The sequence below is a fragment of the Euphorbia lathyris genome, chromosome 9 (genome assembly GCF_963576675.1).
Source record: "Euphorbia lathyris chromosome 9, ddEupLath1.1, whole genome shotgun sequence".
NCBI lineage: Eukaryota > Viridiplantae > Streptophyta > Magnoliopsida > Malpighiales > Euphorbiaceae > Euphorbia > Euphorbia lathyris.
In genome coordinates this window covers 23,265,012-23,277,434 of record NC_088918.1, presented here as the reverse complement: position 1 = coordinate 23,277,434, position 12,423 = coordinate 23,265,012, and the positions used below count along the sequence as shown (strand labels likewise).

Here is a 12,423-nt window from a genome sequence, read left to right as displayed (position 1 = left end):
CGAACGAGTCCTCTTCGATTAAAGTGGCTATCATCTGACTATAAAGAAGATTGAGGATAATTCTCACTTCCATGCTATTGGGAACTGGTCTCGACTTTAGAAGGTTGTTGTACCATTTAAGGTTCGATATTTTTGATGGCGCCTTGGGCGAAACTACCTCCCTACTCATTATAATTTGCAGGACCGTGGTATAGCCATTGATCATGCTTGTGTGATGTGTGGAAGCTCGATGGAGAATATTTGGCACCTCAACCTAGTCTATTTAGAAGAAAAATCGGTTTGGAGAGAGGCAGAAATTCTTAAGCTGGTGGAAAATAAAGCTTAGAGACACTACAAAAAAATGACTTTCAGAGACGACAAAAATCGTCCCCAAAAATATGAAAATTTGTCCCCTATACTTTCAGGGACAATTTTTTCGTCCCTATTTTTCGTCCTTGTTTCCTCCGTCCTTGATTCTATAGGGGACAAAAAAACATGATGTCGTCCCCATTCTTTGGGACAACTGTCGTCCCCATTCTTTGGGACGACTGTCGTCCCCGTTAAGAGGGACGATTATCGTCCCCGTTCTTAGGGACAACATTTCATCCCTGTTCTTATGGACGACTGTCGTTCCCGTTCTTAAGGACAACATCTCATCCCCGTTCTTACGGACGACTGTCGTCCCTATTCTTAGGAACAACATCTCGTCCCCATTCATAGGGACGACTGTCGTCCCCATGTAATAGTGACATATTTCTGTCCTTACAATAAAGGACACACGCCCTAAAAAAATAAAGATGTTAATTATTAATTTAAACCGGTAAATTTACGGGTTCATTTTTCAACATCAACCATAATCAGTAATTTACTGGTTCATTTTTCAAATAAACTATAACCTCATTTATAGACATAAATGAGACAAAAAAAAATCAACACAAAATGATTTATTATGTAACCTTAATATTCAACAAAAAATTATTAGAAAAAAAGGAACTACGTCCTTCCCAAATAACATTGGTTCTGATATGTTCTACCATAATTCTTAAGATCAATCTAACGATATCCCCTTTAGCTTTAAATCGTTTCATTCTTCTCAAATCCTTCACTGCAAATGAACACAGAAAATGTCATATAACATTTGCCTTCCTAAATCAAATAATTAATATCAACATCACTCCCAAAATCATAACTACATAATTAGTGTATTATTTTTTGAGAAGGGAATTAGTGTAATATTAACACCACTGAAATTTAAGTTTTACATTGTTGATGTTTGCACTGATCGTATGAGTTTTTATACAGAAAGTAACAGCTTGACTAGGCATTTTGTACTGTTGATCTCTTATTTCTATTCACATTATGTTGTAAATAAATAAATCAAATGTAGCCTAACAGTTGTAAACATAACAATGATCAAATAGCAAAAATTACCTTCAAATTTTTCCTTCATTCATTAGCATCTTAGTAAGCATTCATCGTGTTAACATCTTCATCATCACTTTGTGCTTCTTAGGCATAAACTAGAAGGTTCAACTCCACTTCAGGTCTTGTGGATCCAATCAACCAAATTCAAGAATTTCACAATACTGTCAGCTGAACCTGAAAATTTAATAGCATGTCACAACCATGTTCTGTATTTTAGAGAAATTGAAAAAAAGCATGTAGATCAGGATTGTCTGCTTTCTACTTTAAATAGAGCCAATTAAATTGGAAAAACATAAATAAATTTACTTGAGACAAATGAGGATAAAGGCCATTAATCAACCCTTAGCCACATCATTTAAAGCAAAGACAACAACTTCCCTATCTTTCAGGGCCTCATCACCCTTAGCAGACAACTTGGCCTGCAAATATTTCCGAAGTAAAATTAAGTTGAGGAAAGCATAGGTTAGAGTTAGAAGGGAATGATTCAGTGCAATCTTCAAATTGAAATAGCTAATCATATTCTGCTTTAACATATACTTGAAGGTAGTCAACATGTGCCGGCAACCCCATAAAATCAAATGAGTAGCATACCCAGAATATTCAGGACAGTTAACTTCACTGCCAGAATCTGCAGGATAACCATTCTGAGTTCTTTTATATCCTTTTTCAATTAAGTGGATGCTGGAACTGTACCCTAGGAATTTAAGTATTAATTAGACACCATTATTGAATTTACAAACAAAACTGGAAAGATAAAACACTCAATATCTCAGAAGAAACTACCTTAGCTCGTGGAAATATTCCACCTGATGAAGAATGCCATAAAAAGAAGAAATAACAAGTGATGTACTAAAGAACCTGTGCATCAAAATTAAAACCTGAAATTTCAAGAAGCACCAATTAATAGACTAAAAATAGACAAAAAAGTATATCAGTTATTTCTATTGGCAGAACCGAGAATCAAGTACTAAAGCAATTAAGAATTCAGTTGAAGATTATAATAATTTCATGTACATTACCCATATAACAATATTTGAAGTATTTTAAGAGCTATAAAATGTAATCCACGTACCTTAGCTTTCGACAAATTAGGCCAAGAGAAAAAAGACGTGGATAAAAGGTGCAACAATCAAAGTCAGAGCTAAGGATCCAATAAAATGTATCCAAGTACCTTAGCTTTACCTGCATCTCAATCCACTAGGTTGGCAAGCTTTCCACAGAAACTGCTAATAAACTTTTCATCTTGGGAAGTGCTAGTAATTGAAGCCATTGCCAAATAACATTTCCTGTGAAGTTAAGAAACATAAAAAAGTGAACATTCTGTATTCATGTTAACCAGAAAGAAGCAAAGTCATGTCACCAGAAATTAACAGTGCCATAAATCTTTTTCTTTTCTATTCCTTTACATTTTATGAAATTGCCAGCCTAAACTATACCAGTTTATTAAATGATGTTCGCATTTGGTAAAAAAAAATTGGATTCTCTGTGTCATAATCTGCAAGTAGATGCCGACGGTTTGAACATCAAGTTTAAGCAGACACACACAAAATAACTCAGAATATTATGAATCACAATATAATTTACAGACACCTTCACACCTGCGAGACAAATGGGACAAGCATCCTCTTCTTCGAGTACTTAAAATGTTTCTTGTAGTTTTGATATCCTCTGCTTCTTTGGAGACTCTGGCTATGAACTTGCTGAAGTTCTGCAGTTTAGATCGTCAATAGACTCGCATGTTGCTGAAGTATCAAGGATTCCACCACTAACAGATTCAGAATCTGATGATCAAATATTAAGAGCATCAAAGCAATAATCAATTTTGTGAAATATTCAGACCAAAAACATTCCAATTAAGCCTTTATGAGCAGCCAAATGGTTTGAAAAGTTCCTTAGCAGTAACTATCAGCAATACTCCAAATAGGATACCGACAACTGTCTAAGTAAAGTATAAGCAACAAGTAATTTTTAAAATTCCTGAAATCTGAAGTTGCAGTTAAAAAATCCTTATTTGGATAGTATTTTCTCCATGCCATTCCGTGTTGTCAAAATCAATCACTACAAATATATGGTAGTGATAAATGATCAATCCATATAACTTACAAAAAAAATCAAATGCTAAACTTAAAAATTGCTTAATATCACATATAAAAAAATGACAAGAAGGAACGCTAAAGAGTCAATGCATAGTTGATCTGTGTAGGAAAAATTGCTTACCATATTTTCATGTAAAAGAGCATACCAGCAGCCATTAGAGGAAGCATTGTTAATATCTATCAAAGGGGCCGTTGAAAACTGCAATCAATACAGTGAATATTACTTTTTCAAAGTCCAAAAAATCATTTTGGTTGAAATATAACATATATGTATTGATTGCTTGAGTATAAGATAAGGTTCCCAATGGGGTAGCCAACTAAGGCTGGTCTTCGAATATCAAAAATTCAGCCTGCAGAATGATCCTCAGTATATCAATTCGTTTTTCTAGAACTAAACTTGATGACAAGGTTTTTTCCCCCAAAAAATTAATGTTTAAAATTATGGACATTCTCATCAATTCTTCATTCGAGTTTCAAGTGATTATACATACCTCTAGTCTCTCAGTTTAATAAAGCGATTGGTTTAATCCCCAATTTATTGACCAGCCTAAATATATTCTGATATAGATTCCAAAAACCTAAAAAATGTAAAACAGAAATTAGATAATTGGATTCAAATAACTTAAATTACAGTAAAATGCTCAAAGAATGATCAATTACCTTGGACACCAACATCATCTGGAGAACCAAAACCATTGCCATCATCAAAGGCAGTTACCTTGAATTTGTCGATTAGTATTGAATTCATCGATCACGCTTGGGAGGAGATGAAAGGAAGGAAAATGAAAGAACAGAGAAAGCCAAATGGAGAAGGAAAACGGATCGAAAGAACAAACGCGAGAGAGAAGGGATGTTTGGTGGCGCCGGTTGCAGACAAAGACGGTGTATATTAATTTCAATTGGGGAAAGAGAGAGCGAGAGAGCGAGAGAAAGGATTAACCCTAAACAAAAAAAGCCCATATATTAATTTCAATTGGGGAAAAAATATTTATCTAATACACGAGGAAGAAAGAGTTGAAGCAACTGATTGAAACAAAGGAAAAAGATAACGTGTGTCGTCCCCTTTATTTTTCAATAACTAAATGTACAATATTTATAATTTCAATTAATTAAATTTATCCCCTTTTCTTAATTAAAAAAAATCAGAGACAAAAAAATATAGTAGTCCTCTATACTAATTTAAAACTTATAATTGAGGACTAAAATTATAATTTGTTACCAACTAATTGTGCCTGTAAGTCTCATTTTTTGTAGTGAGAGCTAATTCATTCTCGGAGTTCCCATTCAACATGTTGATGTCCATATCTCCTCCAATCCTCAACAAGTTCATGGTGATCCTATAGAGTATTTGGCGAATAAGAAATGAGAAATTGTGGCAGAATCTTGTACTTTCTCCCCGACGGGTAGTGTACCAGAAGATGGAATGTCTTAATAACTAGATGCAAGCCCAGAAGCTGAAAACCTCTAGTTGCTCCGCTCTTCCTACTGCTCCGAGTCGTGTCGGTGTCATTGCCCATCGGCTGGTGCTGTAACTTGCAACACAGACGCAACGACGTTTGAGGCGAAGGGATGTATGGCTGAGGAGCCGTGACTCGTGATAACATTGGGGCATTATAGCAGCTCGTACTTTAAGGATGGATGGTTTAAAATGCCGGTTTGGGAATGCGAAGCTTAGGGCTCTGCTTGAAGCATTGTAGTGGGTGGTATCGTAGGGTTACACGCATGTTATATTTGAAATTGACGTACAACTTGTGGTTACGGCTCTCCCTTATATGCTTAATTTAAGCCAACATCTTTGACTCATGCCTTGGCACGGTCTTCTCGCTCCAATACTTGTCCCGTTGTCTTTGATGTAATTTCGAGTTTTATTGCTCCGACTTTGTTGAACGTTTCCCTTCTAAGGCCCAGTGATTGATTTTTCTTTCAAAAAAAAAAAGAAGAGAGACATTGTGGATCATATTCTCTTTTGTTACATATTTTCTATGTTTGACTTCTTTATGAATTCTATAGCTTTAAAATGGAATTTTTTTGTTCCTTCTCTTAATCAATAACAAATACAAATTGAATCACTGAGTCGCAAGACATATAACAATAGACTCTTAAGGAATAAATTTAAACGGTAAATGATCAAATTCATTTAGTCATTAAGATCCATCTAACGGTCTTCTTGCTCTAATTATTTTAAAATTCATTCATGCAAAATTTTATAAACTTAATAATGTATCAAATCAATTAACAAGTTTCAGATTTGTAAAGAGGAATGAAACCTAGCTTATCCTTAAGTTTAAAAATGAAAAAGAAAACTTAAATCTACCAGTTAAGAAACACTCATCTTCTCCATTGAGTAGAAAGATAAGCCCATTATTTGCTTTATTTTGTTTTTTCTTTATTAAATAAATTTTTTATTGATCTATTATGGTAGATTTGGTATTCTTTATCTGTAGTTTTTTTTTCTCCATATGTGTGTAGTTGTGGTATATTATCATATTTTCCTTCATAAAAAATAGAAGAGTTTTGTCTATCGTCACATAGATTTGGATCATTGAAAGATTATAAAGTCATTCCTGAAGAAAAAAAAACAATCAAGTCATTCTTGGTGGAGTGTATTTCTCGTTGTTGTATCAAAGATAGTTTTAAGCAACATCTACTATTGCTATATCGTGATCTATGATATTGAACACGCAGATTCAAGTTTCTCTAATTTACTTTTGGATTGTAATTTTTTAATTACTTATATCGAGATGTACATTTTTATATGAGTGGAACAATTATTTTAAAAAAAACAAGGTACAAAATCAAACAAAATTTCAATAAAAAATATTACAAATTTCTTCCGATCTATAATATTTTTACAGATACATTAAATTAAATAAATGAAATTAATATTATTGAACAAATTATTGTGATTTTTTATAGTTAGCTTATTACACTATTCAATCCTAACTATTATAATATAACAATTTCCATTGATTAAACATATAAAAAGAATTCTCTTTAAAATTATAATGAAATAAGAAAACCATCTTGTGAATTTTAAACTAAAAAATAATTATTAGTTTATATGAGAATAAAATTTCATTTTTTCATTTATATTTCATTATAGAATCTCAATTAATTAAACAAAAAATCTTGGTTGGCTTGAATTCGAATCCTAATGTATGCTAAAAGCTTTAAGTGTACGACTAGTTAAATACTATTTACAATTAATGTATGGAACAGTTATGGAAATCAAAAGAATTGAAGAAAAAATGTCAAAATGGAAATTGCAAAACAAAATAGGAGCATTTCGTAAAAAGGATGTAGTTATGTAGTTACTCCATTGCTTTATACTATTAAGTTCTTTTTATTAATTATTTAGAATACAGTATTAAGAGGTAGTATTTCCAAGAGCAATTGATGTATTATTAAGCCTTATTAACAGTTAGTTGCATGTAAACTACCCTTCAATTCTATCTAATCCAACGGTGTTGAATAAAACCCTAAAAAACCTAAAAAGGAGAAACTCTACAAACATAAAAGTACACCTCTTATAACCACAGCTAGGCGCCCCTAATCGGCGCACCTAGGATAGCAACATCACCCTCGCCTTGGCAACATCGTGCCTAGCAAACCGCTGTGCGCCTTAAAAGTTACATTGTTATATTAGAGCATCCCTAGTCTAAGGTTACAAACTTTGTAATCTCTCACATGACACATAGAAAAAGTAAGAAGTTGAAGTAACAATCCATTATATTAGGTTGTGATTTCAAAATTTTATGGGTATAAAAAATAGTTTAATTAATACCTAGGGACTAAAATATTAAAAAAAAAAAAAAAAAAAAAAGCAGCATACTGCTTTGGGAGACACCAGATGTCCAATCTCCATTTTTTTTTATGCTTTTTTTATTTTAAATGAAACAGAAAAGTTTGTAACTTCTTAGAAAAAGTAACAAAGTGTCTAATGGGAGGTTATAACTCCACATCTGAAAGTTACAACTAATTTGTGTGCACTAAGGATGCTCTTATAATGAAAATTGTGCGCCTGCCTGGAACCTCAAGCCTCAAGTGCTCTTTAACAACTATACCACATAATCATGATTCTACCAAGGTTACATAGAATACTCGCAATAAAAATTAAGCATTGCTTGATAACACAAGTTCAAACAAAACTAGGCTTAAAATATTGCCCAGAACGGAAATGCAGCAAACATTATGTGGGTATACAAAGAGGGATTCTTAAGCCATTTAAAAAGTCCAGAGAAAACTAAAAACGTTATACAAACATCTTCAGTTCAACCCAGCTAAAAACGTCTGGTGATATAAATAACAACAAAGGGCAAACTATCAAGTCACCTACCGGCCGCCCCTCTCAAATCCGATGCGAGTTCTACCAGAGCCTCCTCCATCATACCCATCTCGCATTGAAGAACCGCCACTTGCTCTCATTGTTCCACCAGAGCCAACTTTGTCCATGGCCTTCTTTCCTTTCTTAACTTCTGTCAAGAACTGATCCAAACCAAATGGATCAGCTTCTTCCACATCCTTTTCAAACTCAACCGGCCTATCCCGTGGACCTGCTTTATCGGACGTACCAGCGAAAGCTTTGTCAGGTTTAAACCTGTCCGTCTTCATAATCTTATCCAACTGCTCATCAGCACCTCCATATGTATCAGTATCAGCATCTTTCTTCGGCCTATAGAGAGTTGAAAGAGTAGGTTGAGCTGTAAACAGGCCCTTGTCATACACATTATATTGGTCATCAGTGGCAAATCCGGAATCCATTCCTTTCTCTTGGTTGAACAACCTCTGGTCATACATAACCTCTCCTCTGCTACCTCCGGCTGAAGCCATACCAAGAGCAACCTTCTCACTGATGTCACGATCTCTGTCTCTCGTGATTTTGCTCTTCTTACCCATTGCAGCATCTTTCGCCTCCAACCTTCTCTCCCTCTCCCTCTCACGACGTCGCTCCTCACGAATTTTCTCACGTTGCAGCCGCTCTTCCCTTTCCTCTCTTGTCTCTTTGGGGGGATGGGGATCCTTATCTCTTTCTCTCACACGCTCATAATCCCCTCCCATATCAACATCATCCATTACGTGTTTATCAGATGGCATTGAAGCAGATAATGGAGGTGCTGCACCAGTCCTTTCAGAACGAGCTTTCTGAGCTAATGCTCGCAATTCCTGCTCTTTCCTCTCCTTCTCCTTCATCATCATCTCCTTTTGAACCTTTGATCTCATTGCAACAGCTTCTCTAGCTTTCTGCTCTGCAACATACAGAGCCTCGGATAGTTTTGCAAAATTATCATTAATCTGAACATCCTGAAGACCTCTTCCATCAGCTGCTAGACGCTTGTCAAGAGGAATAGTGTAACCTTTAGGGTTCTTCCAATTTGAGATGCAAGGAGGAATTTTCCAATCCTGCTGATCTTTTACAGTCACAGGCCTAGGTGGAGAGTGCATGACGGGCACAGGTGGGGATCCAGAAGCCTTAGGAACCCTCTTGTGCTTGAACTTAGGCGGCTCAAGTGGGTCCACGGGCATCTCCACCATTCTGATGATTCTTTCTCTTGCCCCCGAATTAAAAGCTGCTGATTGCTGTGAAGGCTTGTACTTAATATATTTTGAATCAGAAGATTGCTTGGGCACATTCTTTGGCTGCGCAGCACTCAATCTCACATTCACAATCTTTTCAAGTGCAGCTTTAGTTTCCTGTGTTGTCTCCTCAATCTGTCTCTGTAGTTCCTCATCCTCACTATCATCCTCATCCTCTTCATTCTTCAAAATCTTTGGAACGATATCCTTATGCTGGGAATAAACAATTTTCCTGGCATTCTCGTTTTGTTTCACAATTGCATCATAAGCCACATTTCCATGGGCATCAACGGTCAATGCCAGAGTCTTTGACCCAGGTTTGGCAGATTTGTCCCTACCCATACCAAGAGGGTATTGAGCAATATGAATCTCAGGGAAGGCACCCCCATCCCCAAAATCCTCCACTCTTCGAGGAATAAAACCTTCACGATCCAAGTACGGTGGCACAGGTTTATGGACGATAGAAGCAGCAGCTTGCTCAGCCTCAGATGAGCTAAATCTTTGTTTAAACCATGGATCATTTGAATGGTCATAATAGGTTGTACTGGTCGACTTAGCTGGGGGTAGTAGTTCCTTCAGTGCCGCCATTATTAATTACTCCTAAATCAATTCAAGTGCAGAGAGGAACCCTTGTTTTGAGCAGCTGCCAACAAACACTAATCTAATCAGATCACAGAGAAAACTAATTTATAAACCAAATAAAAAAAACAAGTTGAACATTTCCACACCAAAAGACTCGGTATATTAAGGATGAAATAGAAGACAAGCTTTTGAATCATTAAAAACAACCAACTATTCAACAGATCTCAAATTAGATATTAAGTTGACAAGCTCCTATAGATATTAAAATCATGCCCTACTTATCTTTACATCTAAACCAAATTATAAAAGCTCTAAATATCATAAATCCCAGATATAAGTCTAAAGATTGAAGGTTGATAGCAGCTAACCTTAAAGTTGGATAAAAGCTCCAGCCAAATATTGGTTGAATAACTAATAAGGACACAACTACAATGAATATCCGCTTAATTATCCTTTATACACCCTTTCTTTTCTGTAAATCATGAACAAAAATATTTTAAAAACCAGCTAGATATTACCCAAATGATAAATGCAACTTCTAGTAAGTTTTAAAGAGTCTATGCTGTCTAAGAAAGACGATGATAAGTTGATAACATGTTTCACGTTTCCAAACAAAATAACTCTGAAAGAAAATTGCATAATTACTGTAAATCCAGCCATAACGGAATCACATACAGACAATTTAAATTAAAATACTCAAAAACCCCAATCTAAAAACCCTAATCCATATAAGAAGGAAAGAAAGCTCTCAAGATTACAATAATAAAAGCTGGATATTCCAAAGCATAGAGTTTCGAATAAATACCTAACAGGAACGCCTAGAAATCTGCAGCTTCCTCCGCCGATCTCCGGGAAAGTATCGCCGCAGAAGGCTGTAAAATCTCGAACTTTTGGCGTTTTAATTTCCTTCTAAGTCCAGCCTACCCTCCTGAGATTACCGATCTGAAAAAGGTCGTCGAGGAGAACCAAAACCCGGAATCAGGATGAAATCGGAGCTTCTCGATAGCTGTTAAAATAATGCAAAGGGGGAAAAGGAGCTGAAGTCGGCGGCCATGACCAAAATCAAAACAGATGAGAAGAAACATATATCTTTCTATTAATCTAGTATGCGCCGTTTAAACAAAACGGCGTAGTTCTAGCTGTCAGGAAAAGAAAAAAAAAAAAAAAAAAAAAAAACATTTTTTTGAATAAGGATTATTTCTCAAAATCGAACCTACAAACAAAAGTTTTTTCTTCCAAAAAAAATAATAAAAAACACAAGGATCAAAGTTTGATATTCAATCGACATTGATTAAAAAAAAAATTCCATTCATATTTAACCTTATAATATAATAAGGGTGAATGAAAAAATTAATCAATTGGAGAGCCGATTTTGTACGTGCACGTGTAAAAAAAAATTCATTTATATACATGTTATAATTTGAGTGATCAATGACCAATTTTTAAGTAACAATATAAAACATCTCAAAATTAAAATAGATAAAAAATTTAACATATAAAAAAAACATTGTGTTGAATAAAAAAATTGGATTTAGGGAGTGTCTAATTGGAAAAAAAATGGATTTGAAAGGGCCTGACATGTTAAAAAAAATTAAAAAATTGGATTTAGGATGACCTAACACTTCTCTCCCCGCTCAAGATCTGTCTCGTCCCAATTTCTATCAAAAAAATGACCTAACACTTCTCGGACCATTTTGGGAGTGTTAAAACAGCATGTCATTAATATTTCTTGAAGACAGGAGCTAGAACCGCCTCTGATCAAGCCAATTTATCAGATACTCAATCAAAGTTCTAGATCAAATGCCCAATTTGTAAAATATATAATCAAAGTTTAATCAAATCACTAATTTAACATCCAAGTCCTAGTTCTTAAATTTTGTAGAGACGAGAGGTCGGAACTACTCCTGGTCATGATGGTTTCAGCGATCGGATGAACTCGGACCCCTCGGGCCCTCTTGTATACGCCCATGAATATAATACTTAAAAACAAACCTTATAAAATAATACAATTATTAATAATATTACTAAAAATTATATTAATAACAATATTTGTTTAATATTAAATCATGATATATTGGTATATATAAAAAACTTAAAAAATGATTGAAATTCAATAAATATAAAAACTGAATAAGATATATATTTTAAAAATAAATAATTATTATTTTTATTTGTATTATTATTACTAATATGTAAATATAATATAATAATATAATATAATATGTATTTTAAAAATAAATAGTTATTATTTTATAATTTAACTTAAAGGTTATCAAATATAGAAACAGTTTCTGTCACTGTCTGCTTCTGACTTCTGTATCAGTTATTCAAAAGGTTACTGTTGTCGCAGTTTGGCTTCTATCTCTTGAACTATGTGGTTTTCTGATTTTGGTGTTGCAGGCTTATAGTCTACAAACTTTCCATTTTTGGATAATAAAAAGAGATATTGGAGGATATAGCTTTTGTAGCTTCTTTTTTGCCAATTTGGGGACAACGTGATTTGACTCTATGTCAACTCCTTCTTTATTCTAGTACCAGCTTCTGGGCTTTCGGATTTTGGACTTCTAATGCTGGATCGGAATTAAGGCTTGGACCTTTATTCTTTCTAAGGCTTTTTTAGTTTGTCTTTGATTTAATGCTTAAGTTATAATCAACATTCAACAAACTCGTTAGCATAAATCAAATTTAATTTAATTCTTAAATTAAATATTTTGGGGATTTAATTTTCTTAGTAATTATTTTTATCATAATAAAAAAACTCATGGAA

At 34.3% G+C, this 12,423-nt stretch overlaps 2 protein-coding genes across 15 annotated transcripts; both read right to left on the bottom strand.

The window, feature by feature from the left end:
• Nucleotides 1–908: 908 nt before the first annotated feature.
• On the bottom strand, nt 909–4,531 carry LOC136206035 (uncharacterized). Of its 13 annotated transcripts, XM_065996940.1 has the most exons (10): nt 4,161–4,528; nt 3,992–4,078; nt 3,622–3,699; nt 3,003–3,185; nt 2,587–2,690; nt 2,188–2,282; nt 1,996–2,091; nt 1,711–1,823; nt 1,411–1,578; nt 909–1,084 (listed from the first exon to the last, which is right to left on the bottom strand). In XM_065996940.1, the coding sequence occupies exons 5-8, from the start codon at nt 2,590–2,592 to the stop codon at nt 1,790–1,792; spliced, it is 231 nt and encodes a 76-aa protein (XP_065853012.1). In that variant the 5' UTR covers nt 2,593–2,690; nt 3,003–3,185; nt 3,622–3,699; nt 3,992–4,078; nt 4,161–4,528; the 3' UTR covers nt 909–1,084; nt 1,411–1,578; nt 1,711–1,789. The 13 variants fall into 13 exon arrangements, 5 of the variants coding, with proteins under 5 accessions (XP_065853012.1, XP_065853010.1, XP_065853011.1 ...); XM_065996938.1 differs by having other exon boundaries at nt 1,711–2,091; nt 4,161–4,530; XM_065996939.1 differs by having other exon boundaries at nt 1,411–1,823.
• A 3,064-nt stretch (nt 4,532–7,595) lies between these two features.
• On the bottom strand, nt 7,596–10,728 carry LOC136205589 (SNW/SKI-interacting protein A). 2 transcript variants are annotated; one of them, XM_065996241.1, is made up of 3 exons: nt 10,462–10,728; nt 10,025–10,128; nt 7,596–9,717 (listed from the first exon to the last, which is right to left on the bottom strand). In XM_065996241.1, exon 3 carries the CDS (start codon nt 9,660–9,662, stop codon nt 7,833–7,835), a length of 1,830 nt encoding a protein of 609 aa, XP_065852313.1. In that variant the 5' UTR covers nt 9,663–9,717; nt 10,025–10,128; nt 10,462–10,728; the 3' UTR covers nt 7,596–7,832. The 2 variants fall into 2 exon arrangements, with proteins under 2 accessions (XP_065852313.1, XP_065852312.1); XM_065996240.1 differs by lacking the exon at nt 10,025–10,128.
• Nucleotides 10,729–12,423: the final 1,695 nt, after the last annotated feature.